This window comes from Ruditapes philippinarum, unplaced genomic scaffold (assembly GCF_026571515.1).
Source record: "Ruditapes philippinarum isolate M1 unplaced genomic scaffold, ASM2657151v2 ctg5564_1_1_1_1, whole genome shotgun sequence".
Classification (NCBI taxonomy): domain Eukaryota; kingdom Metazoa; phylum Mollusca; class Bivalvia; order Venerida; family Veneridae; genus Ruditapes; species Ruditapes philippinarum.
Window position 1 is genome coordinate 38,971 of NW_026860417.1, and position 18,094 is coordinate 57,064.

At 31.4% G+C, this 18,094-nt stretch overlaps 2 protein-coding genes across 2 annotated transcripts in view; both read right to left on the reverse strand.

The window, feature by feature from the left end:
* LOC132759962 (uncharacterized) overlaps positions 1-17,330 on the reverse strand; it is a gene marked incomplete at its 5' end in the record, with an annotated part of 28,445 nt that extends 11,115 nt beyond the window's left edge. The window contains 2 exons of the mRNA XM_060751837.1: positions 5,331-5,426; positions 16,787-17,330. Coding sequence (XP_060607820.1) covers positions 5,331-5,426; positions 16,787-17,330 — 640 coding nt within the window. The remainder of the gene's footprint in view (positions 1-5,330; positions 5,427-16,786) is intronic.
* Positions 13,174-14,686, reverse strand: LOC132759963 (uncharacterized; the record flags this gene model as incomplete). The annotated part of the gene is given in 1 exon segment (XM_060751838.1): positions 13,174-14,686. A coding segment is annotated over 1 exon segment (1,513 nt), but the record flags the coding sequence as incomplete, so codon positions are not given.
* Positions 17,331-18,094: the final 764 nt, after the last annotated feature.

The following is an 18,094-nucleotide window of genomic DNA, read 5'->3' on the forward strand; positions in this document are numbered from 1 at the left end:
CCATTTTAAATTTTCAGCAACCTTTTCAAAATGAAGAAAATCCTTATCAACTTCTTTTTCTTGGAAAGGTGGGACAAGCCTAATATTTTTAGTGACATCAAATTTTGAATTCATTTTATGTTCAAACTGATTTGCTCTCTCTTTGATTTCTAATTCTCTCATTCTTAACTGAAATTCCCTTTCCCTTTCTTTTTCCAACTGCCTTTCTTCCCTTTCTTTTTCTTCCCTTTCTTTTTCTAACTGCCCTTCTTCCCTTTCTTTTTCTAACTGCAAATTTAAATCGAAGTTCAAGCTTCTTTTATCTTTATTTCAGGGTGTGTTTCAACAATCTGAGAAAGTGCATCTTCTCAAAAAATATCTTCATCCACAAAATAACGAATCAGAAGATTTTTAATTTCTTGTTTACGCATGGCAAATTTAATTTCTGATAAATTATACTTTTTTGCAAGATCAAGCAAATCAGTTTTGTTAGCCAAATCTAATACCTCCAGGGAAGGTTCAGCTACAAACTTTTCTAAAGTGGTGTATTTGAAAAATTTCAGAATTAAAAGGCACACTTAATAGAACAACTATGATATCAACTCAAATTAGTAAATACGGTAATAATAAAATGTAAAATAAACGGTAATAATTTCCAATAATGTAGCCAAGAGAAATATTCAATCCGGACGAGCCCCAAAGTTCTGTTACGAGCCAGGCGTAACGAGAAAGAAAAGCCAGCAACAAACTTGTAACAATAACAAATTTATTACAGAAAAATTATTAAAGAAAAATTAAAGAACAATTTATGTTTACAAATACATAGAGTCCAAATAAAAAATATAAATCTCAAATGTCTTGTCTGATCCTGGAATGATCCTTTTTTGAATAGCACAGTTAAATCCAAGTTAAATCCAAGAACACTTTAGAATAAATTCCCACAATAAAATCCACAAGAATAATTTAATCTATTTTAAAATCCAAGCTCCAATAAATTATTTAATATCCAAGTTGAATGATACTCCAAATGTATTGATGACTTAAAATGTAACTGATGACTTAAAAGATAAAAGTAATGAAAAATGTCCCCTTATATATAAGCTAAGAACATTCCAGAACAGTCCATGTTCTACCGTAATCATATTCTATCACCTTCAACAATAAAGAATAATCTGGAAATTTCTATCTAAATATAATGCATGAATCATAATCTACAATTTTCTACAACAGAACTTTAAGAAATTTCTTGTTAAATCTTATTTACACATATGTAGTTATACGTTCTAAAAATAGAACAATAATAATATTGGAAATACTCACTTGTCAGAGATAAACTATATACATGTAATATGTTGCATACATAACATTACATTATTGACAATACGTACATGTACTTACAGTAGTTTGTCAAGATACAGAACGGCCCAAAGTTGACATTATTATGAATTGCTACGTCACTAAGTTATAAAGTGAGCATACGAAAGAGCTATAGATTTTACAAAATCACCTTCCCCCACTACTCCTTTCCTTCTCAAGCCACCTGTTAGCTTGAACTCAAGCAAAGACTAAACTTTGACTTTTTTCAGCTTCATATATAAACAAAATTGGATATAGTAAATATCTAATCGACACCGTTAATCACAGTGAACTATAATAACACATGTTCCATATATGAAACAATCAACTGCAGTATATTGAATTAAAGGTAAAATTGAAAACAATAAATTGTCGTCTGCTATCACTTAGGTGACAAAGAAGATGCTGTTTACACATTTTTCACAACATTTAGAAAATAATTTAATCAAATTTCAATAAATTAAAATCTTACCATTTTCTAACCATTATAGTACTTAAGAATTCTGATCAAAAGCAGAAAAATAGAATTTTTTTAAAAGAATGTCCCATCACTTGTGAAAATGCGCGGACAACTGAAACAAACATAATGTATCTATAAATAGAAATCTATTATTTTTGACAAGCAAAGCTACAGGGGCGTATCCAGGATAAAAGGTAAGTGGGTGCTTACTATGTAATAGTTATAGTACATGAAACGAGTTAGTTACGAGGATATAACACTGGCTGGGGCGACATCAAGGGATGTTTCTGCAAATAAATGGCGAGGTCGTTAGGCCGAGACAATTTTTTGCAGAAACATCCTGAGATGTCGCCCAACCAGTGTTATAACCTTGTAACTAACGAGTTTCATATACTCTAACTGTTTTATCGCAATGGCATTATGTTTTCTTTGTTTGTAATAGAAATTTATATATAAATAAATAAATAAATCGTTAGCTACATTACAGTTATTTATGATAACGCATATTTTTCAGGTTGTTTTCGCTGCCGCAAAAAAAGATATACAAAAGACTTCCAATGTTAGAGGCGGATTGTAAACTGCTACCAATATTGATTTAAGATTAAAGGGCTTTTTTCAGTGGAAATAATTCGTTCCGCGGATGTACCTTTTGATTAAATGAGAGTAAATTTTATTTCATTAATTATCTTTGTTTATATTTTTCATTGTGTTTATTTATCTATTTTATTTCATTGATTCCATTTTATTTTTGCTACTTGGAATGTTCGTGACCACTGTCCCATTGGAGCCTCTGTGCAAAAACTACATTGATATATACAAGGTGCGAAAAAAACTCAACCGTTATATAACAGTCGCGTTTATTTCCTATATGAATCAATGAAAAATGTACTGTAATATATCAATACAGTTTTCAAATGCTCATTGAAGTGTACGGAGTATAATGGGTTAGTAAGAACAAAGGAAACGTTACAAACCATGCGATAATTAGAAGGTAGCAGACACACAGTGGTAAAAGCAATGTAATATTTTAAGAACTGAAAATAATACATTGTCACGAAAAGGTACTTTTATTACATCAATTTATCGGTTCCGGTAATGAAGGAAAACATGATTTCATAAGGCCTCAACTTTCAGGGGCGTAGCTAGGCTAAAATATAGTTTGCACGATTTCTCGGAGGCTGGGAGGAGCGGAGACAAGAGCCCTGGTAGGGACCAGTGGGTAACAAATTTATGTACACCATCACAATCTTCATATATGCTACCTGTTAGTGTTTCTAGTGTTATGACATTTAAGGTTCATTACCCATGTTTATTTTTATCATATACAAATACGACACACAAATTTGTTTTATTTCATAATTTATGGACACGAAAGATAAACATGACATATTGCAGGTTTATTTTACAATATGCAGGTGGTCCCGTGTTGTTTGGGATGCGTTCAATTAATGCCGCCCTTCCTTGGTGATCTTTTTAATATTTTTTTTTATGTTTTTTTTTTTTTTGACTGGCTGACCGATGATTACTTTCTTATTATTTATATTCTTACTCACTTACATACATACTCATTGTCTTACTTGCATAATTACTTACTTACTTACTTACTTGCTTGCTTACTTGCTTACTTACTTGCGTACGTTACGTTACTTATGTTACGTTACTTACGTTACACTACTTACGTTATGTACTTACGTTACGTTACTTACGTAACGTTACGTAATTTTCGCTACTTACTTACTTACTTTTACTTACTTTTACTTACTTATTCATATATATGTAAACGAGCACATAATTATGTCACATATTTCTGTCCACGAACTAGTATCATTTTTTTTAAATGGTACTTTTGATTACCTTACTGTAACAGGGTCATTTTGTAATGATTGAAACACCTCCATTTTTTTAAAGTCTATATAATTGTCACAGGGCTAGATTAATGTGCAGCCCGACCGAGACTCGAACCTGGGACCCACGTAATACCGTCTTGGGGCTCTACTGACTTAGCTATTCGGCCGCCTACAAACTACCTCCCCTGATTAGACAACAGTTCAATACCGTGACATAATCATTTTCTGAATAATTTGGGATTCGAACATACCACAACTTTGGGTCTGCTGAAGAGTTTTTCAACATCATTTTTACCCCATCTTACTACTTTGTTTACCTTTTAGCCCTAATTGTTCTGGAATTTCATTCATTAAACACATTATCAGGGGATAATTGGGAAATATGTCACCTGTCATCGTGGGAGGTCTGTACAATAAATATTAAAAGATAGAACATGTTTTATCCTGTAAATCTAGTATTAAGTTGTATGAATTCAAGAAATAGTAGCCTTCACACATATTAGGTTTAGTGACAAATATGATTCAGTACTGTATTCTCTATTACTGTTTGTCGAACACATACTTACGGACTAACACTTTTTCAATACAGTGGAAGTTAGTATAAGCGCATACGCTTTGCAATGTGTTGTTTAGTTACCGTACACATTTTCAAGGTTATTAATACGAAGCATTTCTAATGGGCAACGAATGTTCAAACACACAACCACAATTGTTACGGAAGCTTGCTTGATAGCTTTTTCACAAAAAAGTGCCTAAAGTTGCTCGCGGGATCCGAACGAACAGCGATGATGCCATCGACCTTAACCCACTTGGCCACCTAAGCCCCAAACCGTTGACAAATATCATGCTCTGTCAGCTTATTCTTTATATATTTTGGGCAGTAACAAACCAAAAATGAAGTGACGTAACGGCATTGATCGATGCCCGTCGTGTCGTTGGTTTTTGTCTGCCGCTTTAGTCCTTAGTGTTTACTCCGTTAGGTCAATATATTCCTTACATATTTTTCGCAGATTTTCGATTGTCCTTCTGTTTTTGCAAGACATTAATCGAAAAGACACTTATTATTATTATTAGTATTATTATAATTATTATCATCATTACTATTATTATTATTATTATTGGTCATTCGCCATTTATATGGTTGATATTTTGAAAAATATAGCTAATTCACCTCAACTTTGCAACAACAAAAATGTAACATAAGCAATCTGTACATAAAGTTACATTCTAGTAAAATAATTTCAAATCTCCAGTAATTATTATTCTGCAGGTGAAGAAATCGTGTCTACATAAAAAACAAGAAGACAGAGAGTCACGCTCGAAATTTTCTTAGTTTTCGAAGGATGAATATTGTAGTAAGTAAAACTCCAACAAAATGATAACAACAAAATATTGTATCGGACGGGAACGGAAAAGGTAAACAATAGCTCGATTGTTTTTCTCCGTGAACAGTCAAGCTTATAACACAGTACTGTCAAACTGGTAAATAAGCACCATCCAAAAAGAGAACGTGCATGGTCTTTATAGACAAAAGGTCTTTATTCGGAATGTACTTTTTCAATAAAGGTTTGTCAAAAGTGGTCTTTATTTACAGTGTGGTCTTAAATAGGAGGTTGTCACTAACAAAGGTTTGACTTATCCAAATACTGGAAAACCACATGCATAGCGTATTTTAAGTAAAATCTTACTTGTTTTCATCCGGTTATAACGTCTCCTCTCTGAAAGCCTTTCTAAAAACCTCTGAAAAATGTTTCCATTCTTCTGTCTATCCTGCCTTGTTTCATCTGAAGAATAATTAAAAAATAAAAACTTTTATCAAATCAGTTCTAAGAATTATGATACACACTATCTATCCAAGAATTTAACCGTTGTAATGGAATGCGTGCTGTTTAAAAGAGCCGTTTTTTTCAGGATTTTGGGAACATCACCCAATGGAATTGGGTATTTTAGCGATGTTTGTTGAACATTAGAAAACAAAGCATGACATAATACTGTTTACTAAATGACTTATATTTTTTTCAATTGGTAATATGACCGAATATCGGCTATAAAATAAGAAGAAATGCCGTTAAGAACTACAATGCTGTATGATGACAGTGACCATAAAAGAGTGATGAATGATAACAGTAACAATAAAAGTGTGCTGTACGATATCAGTGACCATAAATGTGCTGTATGATAACGGTTACCATAAGTTTGCTGTATGATGACAGCTAACGTTACCATTAAAAAGTGATGCGTGATAACAGCAACCATAAAAGTGTGATGCGTGATAACATTAACCATAAAAGTGTGCTGTACGATGACAGTGGCCATAAATGTACAGTATGATAACGGTTACCATAAAAGTGTGCTGTATGATGACAGTTAACGTTACCATAAAAGTTTGTTCCGTGATAACATTTACCTTAAAAATGTTCTGCATGATTACATTGACCATAAAAATGTCCTGTATGATTACATTGCCCATACAAATGTGCTGTATTATAACAGTTTATGTTACCATAAAAGTGTGTTGTATGGTAACAGGTACCATAAAAGTATGTTATATGATAACAGTAACCATAAAAGTGTGATGAATGATAACAGTATTCATAAAAGTATGGTGTATGATAACAGTAATCATAAAAGTATGCTGTATGATAACAGAGACAATAAAGGTGTGGTGTATGATAACAGTGACAATAAAAGTGTGATGTATGAAAACAGTAACCATTAAAGTGTTGGGTATGATAACAGTAAACACCTGGTATTATTTTCTCTCTATTTTGATAAAAATTACAACTCAGGTTTTGAATAAAATAAGCTGAAGTAAGTTCGTATGTAAAATAAACTGAGATCTGAAATGCAGAGTAATTTTTCGTTGTTGGGGAAAGTACTGTTAAACAGAATTTAAATATCTCAGCAATTTAACTAAAAAGTTAAATAACTATTCTGTACATTTCATTTAAGAACTAGCCTTTACATTTTATTTTATTATGGTAAGAACTATCCTTTACATTTATGTTAAGTCAAATACACATGAATGATTGGTTATCTCACTTTTTCCGAGTGTATTACTTGAAGATTAGGCAAAATTAAAAGGAACAACAAAGAATATTGTGTTCCGTTGCATGCAAAAGAGAGAAATGAAGTTAAACAATGTAATCTCTGCAGAGTATAGCCTCAATATGCTTCGTACACAAAATTTACTGCGTCGTAAACAAACGCCGCCAACTTTGAATGAAAAGGGTATATATTTGTTTGTTAATTATTCTTTGTGTTGGTAATAATTGAAAACCAAAAATATTTATTACACACTTCACAATGTTTGGTATAAATAGCTAGCAGAACTATTTGGCAAAACAAAAGTTATAGTGAACTTACAATTCGGACCAGAATTGTTTAAAACGTTTTGTGGATACGACGCAGTTTATTTTGCTTTATCCATCGTTTTGTCCTCTAAATCAATTTTATACACGTTTCAGAGTTTAGCGTAAACTTGAAAATATTATAATGTTGCTTAGTTTACTAAAATTTCATTTAAAAGAGATTTTGTTTCGTAGCATGAATATATTTAAGTTAAACTTTCAGCATAAAATGGAAATGGCTGCACATTTGGCTTCTGTAGATTTCAGCTCCACTTTTATTTTCCAAGTACACTATAAATAATACATGATGCCATGTGATCGAGGTCAAGGATGAGTTTAGACATCTACATGTCCTTAAATACGCCATAAATACGTTTCTGTGCGATCCGAAAAAAAGAAATAATGGTCAACTGATATCAAAACAAATTGTATGTTAAACGGACTATGTCTTTTAAAAGAAGAAACATTAGCTTTAGCTCAACTGAACGTCGATTCCTCACATTTTAGGAAATGCCAATACTAAATTACTTCCTTATTAAGTTCACAGACACTTGGGGTTTGGAGCTCAAAAAGCCTTTAAAATCCAAATAAAATGCATATTTGTCAATCCCAGCACATGTATTGATCATATATATCAAAAAAAAACTTATAAGCCGTTTTGAAAAAAAATCATATTTCAACATCATATTTCAAACGTGCCAGTCGGCTATGAACGAAGCCATCCGATTATGTGGTTCTCAAACTTAAAAGCGCTGCGCATTTTGCACACGGCAAAGCTGGGGCCACAAAATCGGATAGCTTCGTTCATAGCCGACTGGTCCATTGAATTTATCGAAAGATTTTGTAAATGGAAGAAAACGGCGATAATCTTGATGTTTATTTCGGATGTTGCGTTGTTTATATTACCGTTGAAGTTTAAAATTGACCATCATCGTGAAGAATTATATCTTCTGTGTCGATGGACCAAAGGATTATGTGAAAATATTGGAAGTGGAATAAAATACATGGTGATTATGACGGTAGGGGTTCGGATTTTTTCCAGCGAACATTTTTATCTTGTGTATTATTATAGATGATGAAATATGATTTTTTTTCAAAACGGCTTATATTAAGTTTTTTTATATATATGATCAGTACATGTGCTGGGATTGACAAATATGCATTTTATTTGGATTTTAAAGGCGTTTTGAGCTCCAAACCCCAAGTGTCTGTGATTAAGTTAGAAATGATTCAAATGTAAGAAGGGAAGAATATGTTCTGGAATATGTTCTGGATTTAATCGAGTTATGTAGAAATTGTCATTAATGACGTCATCAACACATGTGACACATTGTTCTTGTTGAAAAATAATTCTGTAAAATTGAACGGATTATGTGTTACAATATAACAGTGAAATATGCAGCCTTTTGTTAGCTTCTCGTTATCAAGCATACTTTACTAACGATGGCGAGTATTCCTGACCATATACATGTATTTCCACTTATTTTAACATTATTATTTTCACTTGCGTTCAGATACTGTCCTGCTTCTGTGAAAATAACATTTTATAATTTCACTGTGAAATCATAAAATATAATTTCACTGTCCTCTGAAAAGCATTTAATAAACCAGTGTAATATTAGATTTATTCGCTGGAGGATTTAAGTTAAGATTATATTCTTATCTTATAACTTAACCTTTTTTAAGGCTTACCATAGAAGAGGTAGACTAGTTTATCTTCTTAATAAAGTCTTGAATGTAAATTAATATTATTTAATCATAAAGGAAATTTATTACAATTTTATATCCCTGTTCATTATATATTTAAAATTACGTTTTTAATTAGACAATAATTTGGACAAGAATTAATGACCACGTGGTGATGACCAACTGATATATTCTCGTCAAGGACCGTAGGTGACTTGATTACAATGGAGTTATATATATGCACCCAATTGTATAAACGTTGGTTGAATTAACCTTGGGTTAAACGCTAACCATGGGTTAGATTTAACCAACTTTGGTTAACTAACCAATCTGGTTAGTCACTTGTATAAACCGAGATAACCAAAAGGTTAACAAACCAAAATGGTTAATACTAAACCCGACATGCTATACATTCTATATCCGGTTATGGTATTTTCGCGAAAAAATGTCAGAATTGACACATGGTTTACGCTTCCATCTTTATTACAATCGAAAATTTTGATAGTAGAGTCAAAATCGGTTCAAATTTTTAATTAATTAAGATGTTGATTGTCACCACACTAATTATTAAGATGTTGATTGTCATCGCACTAATTACATATCATCATTAAACAATTGTACAAAATACAACTTTTACGTAGGAAGAACTTGTTTATGACCTCGGAACTGGTGTCAAGGGAATTAAATTTAAATAAAGTATACCACGAATATTGTCGGTACTGTATAGATATTTGCCTATAAACATGGTTCAATTTATTATGTTTTTCATGTAAAAATATTAGGAATTGTGATTATTAAATGATGAAGTAGTGAAATTAATTCGTATTTTTCCATTTTTACGTCTTCAGGTTATTGTCGGTTCCTGACGGTTCTTGTCGGTAACTAGGGAAACCGCATGGTTGCTATGGGCTTTGTTTACAATTAAAATGCACTGCAAATGAGCAAATATTCGTTGACATAATGTTATAAATCAAAATCATCCGTTAACTGGGACAAAAAATGGTTAGAATGTAACTAATTTCATACAAGAACCACACGATGCAGAAGTATTGACGCATATATTTTCTATCAGATTCGTACCTGAAACGTTCGAACCCAAAATATTTTGTTTAACAGCAGATGTAATTTTTAAACGATTTGTGCCCCATCTCTCTGTAGTTTCACTATATAATATATGAAACTTCTCTTTCAGTAACTAAATACCATATTGATCAGTCACCTTTTGGAAATCTTGTTGCATTTACCAATTTAACAAAGCTATGTTTTATGATAGAAGAGCTTTACTGATATTTTACCATATTATTGGTAATAGAACGAGCACCGAAACACGAGGTTATCTGATTTGTACGAGGGGGCGTAGCCCCCCGAGTATTAATCAGATTACCGAGTGTTTGGTGTTCTTTCTCTTTTGTATCATAGTCAAACATAAAAACACGTTCCCTGTTGTTACAATATGAAACCCCGGCAAAAATGAACCAATGAACGAGCATCTAAATATGACATTTCTGTCGATTTCACTTCCACTGCCGTCACAATATGTAAACCCCAGCAAAAATGAGCCAATCAATGGGCATGCTCTGGAGTGCGGGTAACTAATACCCGCACTCCAGTTAACGCACTGTGCATGTATATGTATACGATTTAACCCTGACACATTTTCAACAGAAAGGTCTCCAAACTATGATACAATATATAATTGTATCATAGTTTGGGGACCTTTCTGTTGAAAATGTGTCAGAGTTAAATCGTATATATATACATGCACAGTGCGGTAACTGGAGTACAGGTATTAGTTACTCGCACTCTAGAGCATGCCCATTGATTGGCTCATTTTTGCTGGGGTTTACATATTGTGACGTTAGAGAAAGGGAAAGCGACAGAAATATCATATTCAGATGATCTATCATTGGTTATTTTTCTCCGGGGTTTCATATTGTGACAACAGGGAACGTGTTTTTATGTTTGACTATGCACTTAGTAATAGAAAGAACATCAAAACACTCGGCAATTGATTAATACTCGGGGGCTACGCCCCTTCGTATAAATCAGATAGCCTCGTGTTTCGATGCTCTTTCTGTTACTAAGTGCATAGTCTTTAACTGGTTGAAAATTAAAAAGTGTCCAAATATGTTTTTAGAGTTCTATCTATTGTTCAATTATTATTATTTTGTAAAATATTCTCATCTACATTGAAAGTCTGAATAAATTATTTAATTAATAACATACATCCTCATTTAACAATGGAATAATGGTCTAAATCTCTCTTTCTCTCCCTCTATTTATTGCTTATTTATTAACCCCCTCCTTCCCCCTCCTTCCCCTCTAAGAAATATCAAGAGTAGCAATGCTTAATAATGCTTTCATTCATCTGAGTTCAATCATAAATGTTTACTTTCATTGTTTACATTATATAAAGAGTATTTTTAGAGTCAAAGCAGTTTAATTCAAAATAATAATAATAAAAGAAATGGACATGAAATTGTAAAAACAAAATGTATTTCTGTTTGAGTACATATAGAATGAAAAAAATTATGTTAAGAATTGCCTTTTTCCCATTCAGTACTATAGTGTGTCACATTAAATCAGACCTAAGGCAGCTTCCTATCCTTAGAAAAGTAAAACACTCTTTTCAATAATTCATAAGTGAGAACAAATATCCTGTTGTTCAGTTAAATTCTGAAGAATGTGTCAGTGTGTTTATAAAATATATGAGCCTAAATTTAGTTAATTTGAAAAAGACCTTTATTGGCAAAACAATTAGGCTATTTGGGGACATTTTACAAGTTGAAAGTTAAAAGGTTGATAAAATAACTTTATGATATATACTTGTGTGTGAATTCATGATCATAAAGCTTGTAACTTTCTTTAAGAACTAAGTAAAATCAGTTTAATTTTCATCAGAAGATGACATTGTTTATTCTTCCCTGCTTTTTTTTGATTGATTGATTTATTTGTGTATATATATATATGTCATATTACAAAAAAACAAATTAAGACAATTTATCACAGTTATATCTATCACATTGTTTTTAACACAGTAATTAGTTGAAAAATAATAACTTTACATTCATAATTAAATCAAAGATCTTGTTGACTTCAAGACAATATATACAACACAGGATAACCCATGAAAGTTCAATATAAAATAGAGAACTTATTTCCAATGGGGTCCTTTGATGGTAAAGAATATATTTTCTTGAGAACTGGCATTCAGGTCCATACTTAGAGATGATATACTGGACTGATGTTAAATTTCTAAGATCAAATAATATTAATTTCTATTGCACATTATGTTAATTACATATATCACATATTTGCAGGAATAATACTATGAATATGACTAGTTAACACACCAAATGAAAGATATCTATTTATATATATCACAAAAACCAATCACAAGATACATATAAAACATACTATATTGATTAAAACAATTATCTCTAAAACTAATAAAAAATAAAATCAGCTTGTTCAAATGTTTTCATATTTTTGCTTAGTTCAGCTTTTACTTTCTTTTTAAAGTTAAAAAAGTTACTTTCCTTTTTAATATCAAGTGGGAGCATGTTCCAATCCCTAATACCCTGGTAAAAAAATGTACTTTTTGTAAAACTATTAACATGGGGTATATGAAAGTTCCCGACACTGTTTCTACTATTATAACAATGAACATCAGACTTTAAAGAAAAGTTATCATACATATAAGATGGACACTTTTTATTAAATATTTTGTGTACATGATTAAGTCTTAACTGCATGACTCTTTTTTCTATATTAAGCCACCCAATACTGCTAAAATCAATAACTTTCAATGATTTTCTAGAGGAATAACCATGAATATAACGAACAACTTTGTTTTGTGCTACTTGAAGTTTATGTTTAAGTTGTTTAGTAAGGCCACTATACCAAGATGAGCTGGCATAATCGAAGTGACACTGTATTAAAGAGTTACATAATAGTTTTCATAGCTCCATATTTAAACTGTTGCCTTGTCTGTACAAAAATTTTAATCGAGAGTTTACTTTTTGTACTATATTATCAACAATAGAAGTGGCTGAGAGATCATTATCCAAGATAGAACCGAGATACTTTACTGATGGCTGAGATTGTATGGTGTGATTATTACAGTGTATTTTAAACTGCTCTAGTTTTGACAATTTCCTCTTAGAACTAAAAACAATACATTCTGTTTTACCAAGATGTAATGATAGCTTATTATCAACAAGCCATTTACTACAATTTTCTAGTTCCTTACCCAAAACATTACAAATAACATCTGGATCTTTATGTGAATATAAAATTGCACTATCATCTGCATAAAGAATAAGCTTACATTTTTTGCTAATACTAATACTCATATCATTGACATAACATAGAAACAATAGAGGACCCAATATACTTCCCTGAGGAACACCACATGTAATATTCATAGCTTCGGACATAGTATTATTTACATTTACAATTTGACTACGACCAGTTAAATAAGATTGAAACCATTCTACTGACTCCACACCCATTTTTTGTAACTTTCTACACAAGATGTCATGGTCACAGTGTCAAACGCCTTTTGTAAATCTAACATAATCATACCGGTGAGCAGTCCTTTGGAAGTTTGACTTTTTACATGGTCAGTGAGATGGATTAGGCAGGAGTCAGTAGAATAATTACATCTAAAACCACTTTGTAATTCATATAATAGTCCCTGCTTAACTAAAAAAATTTCTAACTGATTATATACAGTTCTTTCTAAGATTTTTGAAACAATAGATAAAATACTGACAGGTCTATAGTTGGAAACATCAGATCTGTTATTCTTTTTGAATAATGGTTTGACTTTAGCACATTTCAGTTCATTTGGAACTGATTTAGATGTAATAGAATTATTCACTAAAAAGGTAATATGTATCTTTAAAAATGGTGCAGCATCTTTAAGAAATTTTGCTGGAATTTCATCTAATCCTGTGCTTTTAGAACAATTTAATTTACAAAGCTCTTTATATATATATTCTTCACTAACAGTATGTAATTGAAATTTATTTCCATCTGGATTTCTGTTCTTATAGAATTCTTTAAAGATGTCTGATTCTACAGAAAAAAGGTTAAATGGATTTGGCAATTTATCCACCAAAACAGAAGCAACAGTAGTAAAAAACTGATTAAAATGACAAGCAATTTTTGTTGGTTCAAAACAATTTTCATCATCTATGTTAAGTACAATATTTGGTGAAGATTTGGTTTTTTTACTGTAACCAAGGTCTTTTAATTGAGACCACAATTTCTTTGGATTATATTTATTTTCTTGTAATTGATGTGAGATGTATCCAGACTTAGCTTTTTTTATATGTCTCTGTATTAAATTTCTATAAAGACAGTATTTATTATACATATCTTTCTGATTATGTTTTCTAAATTCTTGTAAAAAATAATCTCTCATATTAATTAATTCTAATATGTTAGAGTCTAACCAAGGTTCACTCCTTTGTTTAAGTCTTACTTCTTTTACAGGAGCCACTACATTTAAAACTGATAAAAACATATCTTTAAAAAGTAGCCAAGACTCATCGACAGATTTGGCCGTAAACATACTCGACCAGTCACAAAGTTTAAGATTATGTATAAAAATTTCAGCAGAGTAGTTTTTCATTGATCTAATAATAATATTTTTGTGTTTATTAAAAGTGCCTTTTTGTAATTTTCTTGTACAATATACAGGCAGGTGGTCGCTAAGACCAATAGGTAAAGTACCTGACTGAAAAACCTTATCAGAATGACTACATAATATATGATCTATTAACGTTTTTGTATTTAATGTAATTCTAGTAGGTTCTTTTATAATCTGTGTTAAATTAAAGATTTTAAGAACACATTCATATTTCATAAATACAGAAGAAGTTTTGTCCAACCAATCAATATTTAGATCACCCAAGAAAAAACATTCAGTGTCCGATCTTATTTTAGACAAAACTGTTTCAAACATATTTAAAAAGTCAACATAAGATTGTTTTGGAGGTTTATAACATGAATTTATTAAAATTGGTTTAGTTTTAGGAAGTAATAAGTCAGCCCATACAATTTCTAAGTGTTGCTAGAAATAAACAAGCCCTTTATCAACCTTTGATGCCAGAAAATCAGGCGGAACGAAAAACAATTAAGACGGCGTGTATTTAAATTAGTTTTGACCTATTTATGAACAAAACTAAAAAATAAATACCTTTTGTCAAAATAATTAAACTGTCACATCCGAAAAATCATGATTAAATCCTCTCATGTATTTAAAGAGTCAGACCCGTATTAAAATTCCTTTTACAGCCGATAAACAAATGGCGGCCATACAGTGCGCGAAATCTGATTGGCTTATTCAAATGCAAGCGTTTAACTGAGCGGAATATTTTTTAACGAAATAATTGCCCATGCACCGTCAGTGTGTTCGAATATATTTTTCCGTTCAAAAATTTGGAATCAATCTGTAAAGCCCCTTGCTTAACCAGTATGTCTGATAGACAAAAATAGATTGATGTTTATATTTTATTTTAAATTGATAAGTACATTGTTTGAGAGTTTTTGTGTATGACTGAGCATGAAATTGAAAGAAAAGAAGATAAGCTATTGAATAAAGCTTGAAAGGCAAGACAATGGACATTTTTTAAAATTTTTATGATGCTATGCGTTTTTGAGCAATAACTATTAGACGTCAGGCTTAACCGACATAAACTTTAACAAGCCTGTAACGTCTAATAAATTGGACTACAACTGACAGTGACACAGAAAGTTATATGCATTATCATGCCTTCTTCATAATGATAAGTTCAGCAAGAGGATTCTCTAAGGTGATATATCCTGTCAGTCTGTAAACCTTTAATAATTCATGTTGTTATTGACAATAACACGAAAACGCACACATGTGTGTTGATCGAAATAAAATTTACTGATCAATCACAAAGTATACAGCCTCATGTTTGTCTTTCCAGGGATCTCCCGCTGCGTATTGGTCCAGCATGACTTCGTAATTTAACTTATAAATTGTCCTTCAAGTCTATCCTCAGTATGACCTTCATTTAATCGGTTTAAAATGACATTTTGTATAATGATTTATCCAAATTATCGACACTGACAGCTGATTTTTAAAACTGTTTACTTCCGGCTCTGGAAAAATTTGTTTCCGCTTCCCGTCACTACGCAACTTAAAGAAATATTGTTGCCATCATATACAACCGATTATAGTCTATTTCGAAGCAAAAATTAACAAAAGTTGAGACGAAGAGTACAAACGATAGCCATTTTATTTCTGATTAATACGTGGGTTAATTTAACCAGAAATATGTACTGCAAATACTTGTCACATTATATGTAATCATTAAAATATATGCATTTATTTCTTATTGAAAAAATTGACATAGACTTTATAGAAAATAAATTTCTAATTACCTCCTGTTATAAACATGAAATGTAAATTCGGTAATATCTTTACAAACATTGCTTTTTGGAACTTACAATATTGATAAATCTTCATTTAAGCATTATATTTATGATATTAAACCATATAAAATAAGATGAATGATCTTTAAAAATATTAAATAGTTATTTATCACTCGTATCATCCACGGGATTGATTGATGTGCATGTATCTTTTGATAAATTACACACAAATATTATGAATTTTCGGTTACATTAATAGATTATTTTCTGCGGCACATAATCAGTTTTTCTTGTAGTTGCTTGTGACTCAAAACCTAGAAATATTGTAGATTTACACTTATTTTCTACCGCAAAGTGGAAGGAATCGATTATAGTCTTCGAAAGAAACAATTTTCGTTTTTCTTAAACACTGTTACATTGTTGACGTTTCTGGCAATGGCAATGGTCTGGAAACGGAATTATCTACGATATCAAACCGACAAGCGGAGATTTGTGAAGTTTGTCAAAGCAATTTACGAAAAAATAAATGAGTTAATTGTTATCACATTGATTTATAGAATTTTTGCTGTTGACAGGAACACTTTTAATCCATAAAAAGTTTCATAATATTTGTTAGTATTCTAGTATATTCTTTTCTCAGCCTTTCTATTGTAGAATTCATAAACAATAAAATATTTATGCTTAAAAGAACCAACCTGCCTCTTGCCGTCTTTTGATTTCATCAACTTCTTTCTTCACATCAGTTACATTTTCCTTTATGTCTTCAAGGTTTCTCTTCACTGCAGTATCATTTTCTTTTACGTCTTCAAGGTCTTTCTTCACATCAGTTACATTTTCCTTTATGTCTTCAAGGTCTCTCTTCACTACATTACCACTTTCTTTTACGTCTTCAAGGTCCTTCTTTACATCAGTTACATTTTCCTTTATGCCTTCAAGGCCTCTCTTCACTGCATTACCACTTTCTTTTACGTCTTCAAGGTCTTTCTTCACATCAGTTACATTTTCCTTTATGTCTTCAAGGTCTCTCTTTACAGCAGTACCACTTTCTTTCACGTCTTCAAGGTCTTTCTTCACGTCTGTCATTTCCTGTTTTAGTCTGTCAACATCGTTTTTATAGTCCTTCCACATTTCTATTTCTTTCTGGATCCTTCTCTCTTCTTCCAGATCAAGAGGACATGTTTTGAATTTGCCGATTGTTTGCTGAATATTCACATCTGGAGAACTTTGACGAACAAGTATCTAAAAGCGGAAATGAATAACTTTATCATTAAAGTTTCGATGTTTGATGATCTTTATAAGTGTTTAGCAAAGATGTTGACCCAACAATTTATCTGTTTATGAAAATATTAGACATAATAGACAAACGTTACTGAACAAGAGTCATAATGGCTCTACTTATTATAAAAGCTCTTGATGACAAGGGACAATGAACACGGGGGAGGAACTGTTACACGAAGGATAGAGTTCTTATGATAACTTGTTTGGAGGTTTTATGATAACTGTCACAGAGTTTCTGGAAAATTTTGCGGATTACTGTGGAAAACTTTTCTATATACTTGAAGAAATTAAGTGAAAAATGATCATTTTACCTTAAATTGGGGAGTTTGAGGTGCTAAATTAAACTTTGATAATTAAGTTTGCCCTAAAAATTGTTTTATGTTTCAGAAAAACATTTTATTCAATTTTTCATCGCCTTTCTTAACAAAGTCTGGTAGTTTTGTTTAAAATTTTCAAATTACTGGCTCATTCGTACATATTAACATTTTCATTTGTGATCTTCCTCGTTGCTTTATTTAATTACCTAATTATAATGCAGAGTTGCAAACATAAAGCCCAGGCTAATATATTTATACCCGATTTTTCAAATGTCACGGAGTTCTTGTGATAACTCAAAATATGTCCTGGAGTTCTTATGATAACTTTTGTTACTGTCAATGTGTATCTTGTGCTTCATTACGACACGTTTAAGCGTATTTTCTTAGTCAATAAGTGTGTAAATCATT